Source organism: Miscanthus floridulus, chromosome 5, assembly GCF_019320115.1.
Source record: "Miscanthus floridulus cultivar M001 chromosome 5, ASM1932011v1, whole genome shotgun sequence".
Classification (NCBI taxonomy): domain Eukaryota; kingdom Viridiplantae; phylum Streptophyta; class Magnoliopsida; order Poales; family Poaceae; genus Miscanthus; species Miscanthus floridulus.
In genome coordinates, this window is record NC_089584.1 from 712,376 (window position 1) to 726,494 (window position 14,119).

The window sequence follows — 14,119 nt, forward strand, 5'->3', positions numbered from 1 at the left end:
TCGTCTAACTTTACCTCGAATGACTGCGCTGTGCAGTCATGACATCGTAGACGTCGGCTCACGATCGGACGCCTGTGCCCGTTGGCCGTATATCCATCTGTTTTACTCGTCTGCTACCTGGGCCTTGGCCCAAAATCAAGTCGCCCGCTATCCCGTGGTTGCCCAAAACCGAGTCTGCTGCTCCTCTTTGCCGCGATATTTTTCTTTTTGGCGCGAGCGCATTCTCCTTTTCCCGCGGTTGCGTGGCGGTGACGGTGGCGGTGAGCCATCGGCGGCGGCGGTGAGGCTTCGGCGGCCATCGGATGGTGCTTGTTTCGGTCGCCAACAACATGTTTGCAGGTCTGCATTCTATCTCTTTACCTGTATAGATTTCTGTGTTCTGTCTCTTCACGTGCGTTTGCATCCTTTGTAATTTATTTGCCTTCCCGTACTCCATCAGCTCACGTTAGACTCGATTAAAGAAACATCATCTTCCGTACATCAGAGAATAGAATCAGGGTATACGAGATGGAAGAAAAGAGGTGTGTAATCAATACTTGTTTCTTTCTCCCAAATGCGGTCAGATATATATTTTAGTTGCTTAGTATACCATTACCAAATAAAATATTTCATTTGCTGTAGGGATGGGTTTTTTTCTCTTTTCTTACCTCAAGTTGGCATGGAATTCAGCAATACAGATGAGGCTTGGATGTTTTGGGTTAGCTATGGTGGTCAAAAAGGATTTGAGGTTAGAAAAAGATACTCAAACAAAAGAAAATCAGATGGAACAATTACGTCATGCAGATTTGTTTGTGCCAATGAAGGTCACAGATTGAATGATAAAAGGGATCATTTAATAAAGTGTCCGAGAGCTGAAACACGAACTGATTGCCAAGTTCGTATGGGTCTTGTACTAGATCGGGAGAAGGGAAATTATAAAGTCAGTGAGGTGATTTTAGAACACAATCACACCCTCCAGTTGCCGGAAACCTCACATTTGTTGGTGTCTCAGAGGAAAATTTCAGAGATACAAGGTTTTGAAATTGAGACAGCTGATGATGCAGGAATTGGGCCAAAAGCTGCACATGAGTTGGCATCCATCCAAGTTGGTGGTTCAGTTAATCTCAGTTACACTCTTCGAGACCACAAGAATTATTTAAGGGCCAAGCGCCAACGTGAGATGGCGTATGGACAGGCTGGAAGCATGCTCATGTATTTTCGAGAAAAAATTGCTGAGAATCCATCATTTCAGTATGCATTGCAAATGGACCGGGAAGAACAGATAGCGAACATATTTTGGGTTGATGCTAAAATGCTCACTGACTATGCACATTTTGGGGACGTTGTCAGTTTTGATACTACTTTTGGAACAAACAAAGAGAGTAGGCCTTTTGGAGTATTTGTTGGGTTCAATCATTTTAGAGAAACTGTAGTTTTTGGTGCTGCTCTCATGTATGATGAGACATTTGAATCCTTTAGATGGCTATTTGAGACCTTCCTAAAAGCACATAATAGTAAGCAGCCTAAAACAATCTATACTGATCAAGATGCAGCAATGGGAAAGGCTGTCAAGGAGGTCTTTTTAGAAGCTTGGCATGGTCTGTGCACTTTTCATATTATGCAAAATGCTGTCAAGAATCTAGCTGAAGCTGATGATGAAGAATCATGTACTCCTCCAAAAAGAAAGGCCGAAGATAGCAAGGAAGAACCAAGTATCCTCGCAGATTTTAGTGCATGTATGTATGAGTATGAAGATGAAGCAACATTTCAAGAAGCATTTAACATCATGAGGACAAAGGCCAGCAAGCAAACTTGGTTGGATAGTATCTACAAGGTAAAAGAAAAGTGGGCTGAATGTTATATGACAAATGTGTACACATTAGGGATGAGGAGTACACAATTGAGTGAGAGCCTAAACAGCGACTTGAAGCGGCATTTCAAATCAGATTTTGATATCATTCGATTCCTTAAGCATTTTGAAAGGGTTGTGGAATATAAAAGAAATAATGAATTGCAAGCTGAATTTGAATCAAGGAAAAAATTACCAAGACTCAAAATGAGGACACATATGTTAATACAAGCTAGCAAGCTGTACACACCAATTATATTTGAAGCTTTCCAATGTGAATATGAGAGGTCCATGGCAGCATACACCACCCCATTGGAAGACAAAAATGAATATCTTGTAGCAATTGGGAGTCTTGATGAAAATCCTACCCTTGAGAAGGAATACAAAGTTACTGGTAACCCTACAGACCAAACAAGCACATGCAGCTGTGGGCAGTTCAATAGAATCGGAATATTGTGTGCCCATGCTCTGAAAGTTCTTGATTTGATGAATATCAAGTCAATCCCAGAACAATATATATTGAAGCGATGGACTCGTGAAGCACGTAGTGGGATAGTACAGGACAACCAAGGCCGAAACATAGTAGAGGATCCAAAATTAGATACTATGCTTTGCTACAAAGATATGACTCGCAAATTTCTTAATTTGGTACACCGAGCTGCAAGTCATCCACGGTGCGTCTTATTAGTAAACAATGCACTTGACATGGTTAGCAAGCAAGTCGAAGAAGAAATCACAGGTTTTCCTAGTGCAATGGAGCCTATCAATGTTCCTACAAATGATTCGCCCCCAATTAATTTGCTGAGCACAGCAAGCCTAAAGAAAAAGGACATTGAAACTAAAACCTCAAGGCGCCAAAGAAATTGGCTTGACAAAAGACGTAAATTTGCAAAGAAGGGAGGTAAGGAAAAGGAAAATGGTTCAAAGGTAAGTGATAACACAAAATACATTTGATTCTCTTTCAGCATGTTCAATAAGAAAATATATTCAGTTTTGTTTTTTTTTTACTTGAAGGAACAAGAAACGGCAAAGAAGGGAGGTAAGAAAAAGGAAAATGGTTCAAAGGAACAACAAACTGTAAAGAAGGGAGGTAAGAAAAAAGAAAAAGAAGGAGCAGTACAAGAAACTGTAGCTGTGCAAAATATCTCTCCAAGTATTTCTTTGCCCATGGAAGAAATGTCTGAACAGTACATGGCTATCAATACATTCTCTCAGATACTGACGGTAATATTTCAAACTATTACACCATTCTACTAAAACATACATGGCCGTCAATACATTCTCTCAAATGTTCTCAACCTTTTATTTTGCAGGGGACAGTCACAGATGATGTTATTGCTGATTTCTAGTAGCATGGACATTTGCTGCAATCTGAATATATTTTTTTAAATCTGTTGCTTCCTGAAACATAGATTGTTTAGGAGAGTAGCTTTTGAAGAATAGCCTCATGAAATATTTGTCATTGAAGTGTAAGTTCAGGGAACTGCATCTCTGAACAACAGAGCGTCAAGTGCATCTCTGAACCTACATTCAGGGAATTGCATCTGTGAAAAGCAGAGCCTTTTGTTCATCAAACTTGCAACAATCAGCATTACAATTCCAGGACAATTTGCAACACAATGGAAAGCTATACAATTTGCATGATTTGTTGCCTTCGATACAATCACAAGTTACACAGTACTAGCTCTTGCACAAATGTCAATTTACAGGCAAGCTAGCAATAGAAATTAGAAAGGGGAAAAAAGGCCGTGGAACAGCAGCCATGTCCGGAGCTCTGCAGAGGCGGAAGACGTGCAGAAGGTGGGCGACATGGAAATTTCGCAGGCCGGTGACGGCAACAGCGACGGCGACACGCTCGGCGAGGATGGCTGCTCGTCAAGGACGGCAACCGAGCGGCGGTCTGCGAGGGCAGCGTGGCACAGCTCTTGGCGAGGACGGCGCGGCACAGCCGGACGCTGACGGCGCGGCGCAGCTCTCGGCGAGGACCGCGATGGGACGACCTGACTCCGACGGCGCAGCAGTCGACGACGCCTTCGAGTGAAACTACGGAAGACAACGACTGCGATTACCTTTCTGGGCTAGATGGGCCTTGCCATTTGGGCAGCCCATTACACTTTAGCGTATCCATCGTCCGATCGTGAGCCGACGTCTACGATGTCGTGACTGCACAGCGCAGTCATTCGAGGTGAAGTTAGACGATCTCGTTCCCAAGGGAGCACCACATTTGTAGAAAGAAGGCTTCACGGACTGCTTGTCACTCCTGAACAAAGGGTTTCAGGTGAGAAGGAATTTTTCCTTTTCTTGGTTCTTTTTGTATTGTTAATTAAGTCAAAACAAAGGGTTTCATCTGCATAGAAGACTTGTATTGTTGGAATAGAAAGTCCTGAAGAAACATTGAGTAGGATTGCTCAAGGAAGATTCTGTGGCCACAAAAATGCAGCAACTACAAGTGGTGGTGGCAACTACTCTCCTCCGATCGACGAGTTTCCATTTTTCTGAATTCTTATGTTGCCAAAACATGGTACTTATCTTTTGTCGCCAAAACATGGCACCTATGTTCTGTTGCCAAAACTAACATGGATTAGACAACTCCTTTTGAGTTAGTGTTTAACTGTTAGATGGACAGTTATTATTAGTGAATGAACACCACAATTGTAATGTGATGATGCACTGTTTGAGTTTGAATGCACTAAATTATTGCTGATGGTATTGTGTCACCGTGTTCAAATTTGAATTTTGTATATAAAATCAATTACAATTATTTGAGGTCAAATATGATGCCATGCCAGATATATTTCCCTAGAGATCAATTTCCTAGGGAATCCTGAAGTTCTAGGACAATACCTTTACACGTTAGATTTGTGTCAACATGCACATCAGGTTCCCTAGGGAGCCATTTTCCTAGGGAAATAAGAATCCCCTATGGTTTCAGTCAAAACCGTAGGGCACCTTCGTATTTCCCGTCGAAGTGTTCCCTAGAACTATTTTTCTACGAAATACCGTAGGGGCTCAAGTTCCCTACGGTTTTGGGTCTTTTCCCTAGGAATTCAAACCCTAAGGAAACTCGTAGTTTCCAGTAGTGTATTCTTGCATTTTTTTAAATTTTGATAATGAAGATTGTTTGGGTTGAGGATACATCATACCACAATTATTATAAAAAGTAGCCAATACGTGTTACAACAAAAGGCATATGTATAAACTTGCGCAAAAAAAGGCATATGACTAAAGGGGCATATCAATAAGGCAACAACTACATCTGATATAACTAAAAAAATAAAGAAAAGGAAGAAAATGAAATCTACAACAGAACTCGAGTAGTCATTCATAGCATTCCGGCTTGCTACGTGATGTCAGCTCCAAAACAACTAGGTTCGCCACACTTTATGTGAAAATAGAACCAAAGCGTGAGCTAAATCCAAGATAGGTGAAATAACAAACTCTGCCTACTAAAAGAACTCTGACCAACAAGTTGAGAATTCGCTACCAAAACATGCCTACAACCCTTTAGGACCATGAGAGTCTATAGGACATCAACCACTGTTGAAGACTCTAGATATTGAGCCTGGCAATGGCACCAAGGCCTTGGTGATCGAGCATGGCAACCTCCATCGAGCGACATCAAAAACCCTATGCCACCAACAACTCAAGGGGGTCTTCCAACATGACATCTCTAAGGAGAGAACGACTTCCAAAGACGATGCCATCGCATGACCAGATGACCAGTGTCGTTGGGTTTTCAACCAAATAGGCCCTTGCAAGAGAAGAAAAAGGGTAGCTGCGATGGCACCTCCAGTGCAAGTGGCATCCACAGACGCCACCATCAACAAGATCAGACAACTAGCAACCAGATCGTTGTCAAAACCCTAAACCAGCGGTCACTGGGAACATCACTTTTACACAACACTTCCAACACTGAGGCAAAAAAAATGTGCCTAACACCAAACTAGCCAAGACAGCTACCATATCTGGCCAATCACAATCTGCCAAGGTATCCGAAGTGCATAATCTGTGACCACGTAGATTGTGGCAAGGAGTAGGAACGCCACCAAGGGCTTGGCGTTCAATATCCTAAACAATCATGCTTGTCTTAACGAGGAGTAAAGGTCACATTGTTCGAGATCGATCTAGTAGAATGGATCTGCGATAGATGGAAGTAGTCACGAGCGACTACCTTTATATGGTGTTGTCACGGGCCGCTGTCACTACCAAATAGACAGGTGGTGGTGGCTAAGGAGATCCGTTTGAGCCTGCTCTGGTGGCACCGAGTTGAACGCCGCTCGAGCCACCCGAGTAGATGACATGGGGGCTATTGGTTCTGAACTTAAAGATAACCCTTTAAAAGATACACTGCAATAGCAATGCCTAAACCTATGGCCTATTCCTAATTCTAGCGATGAGCTTTTGACCCTACTTTACAATTGATAAAGGCCAACTTTAAGGACGGAGATCCTTGATTTAGCTATTTTTTACCCATGAATTGAAGTGCAACAATTCTAATGTTCAAATCAGAAGTACTGAAACTATTACCCATTACTCCAACTAATGTCCAATCATGTAGTACTAAGGATAAGTTAGGTTGTTACTTGTTCTCATTCCTAGCTATGAGGATATGTATATATCAAGGAAAGTAAGCTGATTCTGCTTTATTTCTACCAGCACTCCTGACAAAAATTAATCGAAATATCTCTAGACAGGATCCTGGATTGTGTGTTTCAGCGCGCACACACCTTCCATTAGCAACCAAAATGCACTGAGCATGCAATTAAGTTAATTAACTGGCACTAGCAGCAATGCAAATGTGTGTGGTAGTGTGGATGTGCATCGTCATTAATCAATATATAATTACTGACAGAAATATTATTTGTGGAAGGCCAAAACCACTGGCCGCGTCATCTTAATTGGATAGCCATCTCCATACCCTCTCCCATGTTGATGCTGGTAGGTTATTGGGCGCCCCATTGTCTTGCTGCAACCTCCCTTTAACCTACTCGAACCTAAGACCATCTGACATTTGGACAAGCACATGAAGATAGCTACTTCAGTTTTGCCTCCTTAAATATTGGGAGCAAAGATCCTCCTTTACTGAACTGCACTATGTCTGTTAAATAAAGATAGATCAAGCTGCACTGAAAAGGTTATAATTAACTATTTATAAGTATATTGGTTTAATTGGACAATAATAGAGTAGTAAAGTGCCCCCTCTTCCCATACTTTATTTTGTTATTAAGAGCACATAAAAAAGTAGTAGACTAAATTAAGGGGGCTAGTCTTTCATCAGTGGTTCTTTCATTGAAACTATGCATGGATATCTGTCCTTTTTACTTTGCTTGCCATTGCATTATATTGCCTCCCCTTCTCCTTGCTCCACACAGCTCTCTCCCATTGCATCTATACTTACTCCTCCATGCATGTCTCCTGACATCCATTCTTGCATTGCCAAGGTTTAACTCCCCGGTAAAACAAATGTAAGAAAACATAACACAACAAGGCATGCAAGAAATGACAAATAAATAAACTATAGATAGTAGTTGTACGTGAACTTGGAAGCATCGATCGGTTTTAAATTGTTGCTCACTTGCAACTTACAGTGCTTCGATCAAATTCACACTTGCTAGTCACTAATCAATAATCCTCCATCTCATAGTGGCTACTACTACTAACGTGAATGTCATGCAAGTTACTAATAAGGAAGGCTCATCATATCATTCATCATGAACTAGGTATAGTAAATCCAGCCATTCAACGACGATGAGCACAGCGCTTGCACGCCAACGCCCAAGAAATCCCTGGTCTCCTCCCTCCCGACGGCGACGGCAGCATCCTTGAGGCCGGCATGGCGCACGGCCGAGAGCATGTCGTACGGCATGTTCCCGGCGGCCGCCGTGAGCTGGCTCATTAGCGTGTTTGTTCCAGAACCCCTGAGATTAGTAGCGTTCTGCTGGGTTGATGCGCTAAACAGCAGACCTCCACCACCGTCCGACGACTGATGATGACCAATATCGGCCGGCTCCAAGGCCCCCGCCATCGCCATCGACATCGCATTGCCGGACCCGGACGTGACGGCACCCATCTGCACGGCCTTCTGCAGAAGCGCCGTCGCGGACATGTCGGCGGCTGGCGCCGCGGGCTTGGCATGTTGCTGCCCGCTGAACACGGACAGCACGCTGTCCGTGTCCTCCTTCCCCGACGCAGCGGCTGATGAAGCGGCGACGCTCGTCAGCTCGCTGGCGTTCGACGACGCGAGCTTGCTGCCGTTCCCGCACAGCCAGCCCAGCTGCGGCGGTGCGGGCGAGGCCGGCGCGAAGAGATCCGCGTACAGCTGCGGGGGCACCGCTGGCGCACCGGGTAGCAGGATACCAGTAGCACCAATGTGGCCCACCATGGACGGCAGCGCGCCGTCCCCGCCCCACAGCGAGAGGCCGCCGACATGCGCACCGAGCGGCTGGGCAGCAGGCTTGAGGTGCGCGGCCGGGGCCGGGGCCGGTGGCAGCATCATGTTGGGGCGCACAGCGGGCAGCCCCGGCGGCGAGCCCGCGAAGAGGTAGGACGTGGCGGCGCTGGAGGCGGCGTTGAGCCTGGCCGTCTCCTCGGCGAGCGCGTCGCAGAAGGCGCGGTGCGTGATGAAGCTGTCCCTCCTGTTGGTACGTACAGACGTGGTCAGTCAGCAAGCAGCCGCAACGCAACGCGACGATGCATGGATTATGGACAAGCAGGAACAAGAACGAAGGAACTGAAGAGACGACATGCCTGGAGAAGAGCGTGCCGCAGTCGCATCTGTACTCCCTGGTGCCGCAGGTCTTGGAGTGCGCCTTCCAGTCGGACTGCACGGCGTAGCGCTTGTTGCACTTGTCGCACTTCCACTTCTTCTCGCCGTGCTTGCGGCAGAAGTGCTTCTTGATGCCCGTGAGGTCGCCCAGCGCGCGGGACGGGTTGTGGTGGACGCACGTCTTCTCCGGGCACACGTAGACGCGCTTCCGGGGCTCCTTGCCGCTGCGCTGCCGGAGCTTCCAGGGGAGGTTGTGGCCGCGACGGTGCAGCTGCAGGTTCTGGTCGCGCTGGAACCCCTTGCCGCAGATCTCGCACACGAACCGGTTCGTCGCCAGCAGCGTCCGCGGCGAAAGCGCGATCACCTCCGCGTCAGGGTCTGTAACCAACCAATTATTCAATCGATCATCGCCATGAGCGAGCTTGCTTGCTGCGTGTGTATGTCCCGCAGCACGCATGGAGCTGATGACGATGAGCAACAACAAGAAGCTAAAAGAGGCACTACTGCACTATACTTGCCTGGTGTGCCCGGGAGGTTGCGCTTCTTCTTGGCGGGAGGAGGGAGAGGCAGCGGCTGCTGCTGCGGTTCTTGATGAGACGGCGGCGGCGGTGGCTGCTGCTGTTGGTGGTTGGTGAGATGAGGAGCGAATAAGCAGGTGTTGTTGGAGATGATGGATGCCGCCGCCGCTGCTTCACTTGCCATTGTTACTTATCTTCTTGCCCTAACGTACCTTAATTAGCTTGTTGCTGTGCTTGGGACTGATCTGATGATCTGACTAGTTGCACTTGCGCCTAGATAGATATAACTCCTGTTCTTGATCGATCTCTCGTATGTGTGACCTACCTAGCTAGCTTCTATCATCTGTCGATCAATCTCTTCTCTACCAAAAGCAACTAAATGAGTTGCTACCCTCTCGATCGACCTTAGGCCCTGTGGTTGTGGACACAGGTTGTTCTTCTTTGGTACTATACTATCTATGGCCAGTACTAGTAGTAGTACTAAAGCAAGCAAGCAAGCTAATTAAGGTACTGACCGCCGGCAGCAACAAGGCAGCTCGGAGAGGATAAATAGAGCGAAGGAGATGGCACTGGCACTGGAAGAGAGGGAACTTAACCAAGGCAATTATATAGTACTAATGGACAACTGAACTGGCTGTGGACTTGGTGGAGTTGGAGATGCTCTCTCTCTAGCTAGTGACTAGTGAGACAGTGATGTAGCGATAGGCAAGGGAAGGGAAGGGATCGCATCGGAATAAATAAAAAATTGGAGATAGAGGTACGGTAAAAAAGGTGAAAGTTGAAAGGTGGAGGGTTTGGCTTGGTGTTTGTGCAGACGACAGCACAGAGACACAGAGATTGTGGCCTGCGTGTGCAATCTGCAATACAAACACACTGCTTCAACTCTCAACTGCAATGGAAATGGAATCAAACCATGATGACACATATGATGAGGAGAAAGCTAGCTAGGATGCCGATGGCGAAAGGTAAAAAGCTGTGGCTTGTTGCCTTTGCAATTGGCATCATTAGCCCATAATGTGATGCTGCCCCGGCATGCATCCCACACAGCCACACTCTGCTCTGCTTCTCTTGCAGTGCATGGTCTGCTACTCTGACCAGTAGGACCCAAACCCACAGTAGGCAGGCATGCTTACCATGCAAACTCGGTCGGTCAATAATCTGTCTATGTAAATCCAATTGTACCTAGTGTCCTCTCTACTCCGTGGGTCAACTCAACTAATTAAACATGGAACTGAGCTTCCTCCCAAAACTAGCTAAACCATAAATATAAGCTATATATACATTGTTGTAATAATAATAATAATAATAATAATAATAATAATAATAATAATAATAATAATAATAATAATAATAATAATAATAATAATAATAACTCCTAGATAGAGATACATATATATTGCAGATCCTAAATCATAATTAGTTAAATAGATCACTATATGCATAGCTCCCTGAATTCATTCATTTTCATAATCTTTTTTGACCGTGCCATTTTGATGGTTTTTAGCCCCGTATATATATTAACTACTCCCTTTATTCCGAATTATAAGTCGTTTGACTTTTTTGGTACATCCACTTCGCTATATGTATCTAAATATAACAATATGTCTAGATACATAGCAAAATCGATATACTAAAAAAAGTCAAAACGACTTATAATTTAGAACGGTGGGAGTATATGTTATGACCCGTGCATCTATATATCAATGATCTAGTGCTACTATCATTACACAAGGTAGCTAGCTTGCACGTGTTAACCAAAAATTCAATTAGAAAAATTTAGCTGATGTAAAAAGCCAAGGACGAGCACTCAACGTATATACATATACAAAAATAATATACAACACACATGTATGTACGTGATGGCTTAAGCTTAATCTGCCCGTTTCTTCCTAGGAAATGGTCGATGGCTCAAATTATTTTATTCATAGTAGGTGATAGATAGATAGAATCACTGCACGGCCGGGCAGAGGTCAAAATCTACATATATATATATAGGCCGGGCAGGCAGGTGCACTATACAGTATCTCTCTTAATTATAGCATAGCAGCTTGCCGGCCTTGGATGCCCTGGTGCGTGGACCATCCAGTTCGTCCCCTCGATGCATACATGTTTCGACGACCTACTATGTTTTCTCAAATCAGATCAAATAATAATATACCTTAAGCTAGCTATAGCTACATATACATAGCTAATATAATATGCTATATATAGGGTCGAGCGGGTGAGTTACAATGCGACCGAGATAGATCGAGAAATTAGCATATTCACGTTACTACAAAATCATCTAGCACTACCGCGTGCAGGTTGTTCTATCTACTACACGATCATGTGTTTTTATACAGTTTTAACACATAATTTTTTTGCACGATAGGATTAAGATCCAACAACCTCTACCCTTCTTCTATCTCCAACCTCTAACCTCCACAGATCACAGATCATAATTTTTTTTCTATGGAAGAACAAATCATAAATCCGCCACCGGCGCCGCCAACGCCACTGCCATGGCCGGCGCGGGCGCCCGGCGATGGTCGAGCGGATGTTGTTGAGTTTGCTCGTGTATGATTGGCAGCGATTTGAGATGGTTTTCTCCCGTAGTTTCGTGAGTTGCTGGACGGGCTTGTCCAGTTGCACTTCGCGTAACATCTAGAACCCGTTGGTGGATAATCCCTGTCGTCCCGTGGTGAAATCCAGGCAGCCAATTATTTTGTGTGGATCGCGTCCGCCAACTCCACCAAACAGTAGTAAGCTCTAGCGGCACGGGCGCGGGTGCCGGGGCGAGCTCGCCGGTCGTCGGCGCCGGCGCCGGTGGTCACCGGTGAGAAAGAGAGAGGGAGAGAGATAAAAAAAATCCAAGTGTTTTTTTTTGATAAAACACATATGTGTTGTATAACATTTCTGTTTCTAAAACCAACAGTGATAAGATATCAATGTTGAATAAAAATTGAAACCGGCTATAGAAATTAGAATCGACAGTGCAAATATAATAGTATCACGAATACAACCTGACATTGATAACTGGTATATATCGACGGCCTCTATTAGCAACTAGAGTTAAAATATAGTATAATTATCGGTTCATAATGCAACTCGCTTGCCCGTCTCAGATCTGGACCCAAAAACTAAAAAAATAATTAAATAAAAGTCTAGTTAAGTCATGGACCCACAGGTCCGCACCTATTTCTCATTCTTCCAGATAATTAATTCTCGCATCCCTCTCCCATCGCTCCGCTGGTCTCTCCCTCTTCTAATCTGCTCATCCCGGCCTCTCTCTGATGTGCTCTCGTCCTTCCCCTTTGGCTCCCTCGCATATACACTCGTACTACCCCCTTCTCCCCTAGCTTGGCCCTGACTCAAAGGGCTAGAGAACTCTTGGACGTGACAGCGCTGGCGCGCGCTGAGGAGAGGAGCGCGTGGTCAACATGGCCTATAGTCGACCGCCTCGCTAGGGTGAGGGTCAACGGATTCCTTCCCGGGAGGGATTTTTAGGTTTTTGCCGTGGTTAACCTGTCGAAACAAATCGGCTAAGAGCTGGTTTTCTCTATCTCACTGCGAATTTGATTTCCGAGCAGTCCTAGTATGTTTTTTTTGTGTGTGTAGGACCAGATTTACATCGTCAACACGATTCATCCAAAATGGAGTAGTATTATCGTTAGCTGCATCAATTAGCGAAGTTACGGATTTAAGTGGTTAATAGTAAGGGACTAGCTAGTGTAGTACGTAATGAACGTAATAATAAATTGATCGATGTGCGCGATCATGCATATCGCCGTCGAATATCAATATGTGTACGTAGTCCATTTCCTAGTCCTACCTAATAACCTAGGTAGCCGTGCTCCGATCCGGCGCGGGGGCATACACGTGTGTGCAGGCATGCATGTGTGTTCTTGAGATGCACGCACCTCTGCATGCATGCAAATTGCAAAAACAAGGTAGCTAGACGCAATGCTTGGGGAGTTGGGGCGCGAGCGAGCGCGGGAAGCACGCACGCACGGCGGCAGCAGCTTAGCTAGCGGCCATGTAGATAGACGACGCAACAAACGACAGGAAATGGAATATTTGTCCCCGGCATTGCATTGCATGTAATTAAGTGCTTTATCGTCTGTCTGAATTACTATTCATGTTGTCGATCGACGGCCTCTAGAATACGTAGTGACGTCATGTATATATGTATCATATGCGCATGCACATGCATGCATGTCGTATATATATATATGTAATGTATCGTCTATGGCCTCATCAAGTGAAGTCCGATAATCCATGGCAGGCACCACACTCCATCGAAAAACTGCATGCGATGCGCGCGTCATTTAATTTAATTTATATATAAGTACAATGCCTGGCCCGCTGGACCGACGCTGTCCTGTCGGTCATGGTCATGCATGTAGTGGCTTCACTTCTGATGTGTTTGGTGTGTGGAATCACCATATGCTTCGTGAGGTGATGCATTATGTTAGCACCTGCGATATAGAAGGAATAGAGGAAGGAGCAAGCACGAGATAGGTTCAGATCAGAGTATTCATAAGAACAGAGGAGTGCTTGATACAATGACAGAGTTCATGTATTTTCTTAATCTCTCATCCTCTCCAGCTAGCTACTCATATACTACTTCGTCACGGCTTCTTCTGGTCGACTTGGCTTCATGCCCACTCTGGGCCCTGGACGCGCTCGTTGGGCCGGCGCTCCCTCTTGCTTCTTCTCGGCCCATCACCAGCATTGCTGCTGTGCGTAGCGCCGGCTTCTTCAGTAGCAGCACCAGGGCTGCTGACACATTCTGAGATCGTCCCATGAAATTTGGTGAAATCAACCTATTATTTATGCATATATTAATTACTAACTCATGATGTATGAGGTGGTTATGGATCAACTCATTTTATTCCATAAACCAAATAAAAAAGTGACGAATGAGAAGATGATAGATCAGCTCACTCATTCCCAAAACCAAACACTCACGGACGACGCGCCCTGACGCTGAGCTCAGGCTCATATCAGGGCTAGCTAGCTTAATTA

General features: G+C 45.1%; 2 protein-coding genes across 2 annotated transcripts; one reads left to right on the plus strand and one right to left on the minus strand.

Moving 5' to 3' along the window:
* Positions 1-20: 20 nt before the first annotated feature.
* Positions 21-3,315, plus strand: LOC136451288 (protein FAR1-RELATED SEQUENCE 5-like). The gene is made up of 4 exons (XM_066451996.1): positions 21-521; positions 622-2,755; positions 2,861-3,052; positions 3,142-3,315. Exons 1-4 carry the CDS (start codon positions 508-510, stop codon positions 3,175-3,177), a joined length of 2,376 nt encoding a protein of 791 aa, XP_066308093.1. The 5' UTR covers positions 21-507; the 3' UTR covers positions 3,178-3,315.
* A 4,114-nt stretch (positions 3,316-7,429) lies between these two features.
* Positions 7,430-9,496, minus strand: LOC136451290 (zinc finger protein MAGPIE-like). Its single transcript, XM_066451997.1, has 3 exons — positions 9,113-9,496; positions 8,576-8,972; positions 7,430-8,463 (listed from the first exon to the last, which is right to left on the minus strand). Exons 1-3 carry the CDS (start codon positions 9,294-9,296, stop codon positions 7,545-7,547), a joined length of 1,500 nt encoding a protein of 499 aa, XP_066308094.1. The 5' UTR covers positions 9,297-9,496; the 3' UTR covers positions 7,430-7,544.
* Between the last annotated feature and the right edge of the window lie 4,623 nt (positions 9,497-14,119).

Bases quoted from the DNA above. Each gene is read 5' to 3' on its own strand.
- LOC136451290 (XM_066451997.1), bottom strand. From the start codon at position 9,296: ATGGCAAGTGAAGCAGCGGCGGCGGCATCCATCATCTCCAACAACACC. The intron at 8,973-9,112 runs GCAAGTATAGTG...GGTTGGTTACAG, and splicing joins CAACCTCCCGGGCACACCAG to ACCCTGACGCGGAGGTGATC. The intron at 8,464-8,575 runs GCATGTCGTCTC...ACGTACCAACAG, and splicing joins TGCGGCACGCTCTTCTCCAG to GAGGGACAGCTTCATCACGC.
- LOC136451288 (XM_066451996.1), top strand. The intron at 2,756-2,860 runs GTAAGTGATAAC...GAAACGGCAAAG, and splicing joins AAAAGGAAAATGGTTCAAAG to AAGGGAGGTAAGAAAAAGGA. The intron at 3,053-3,141 runs GTAATATTTCAA...TTTATTTTGCAG, and splicing joins CATTCTCTCAGATACTGACG to GGGACAGTCACAGATGATGT.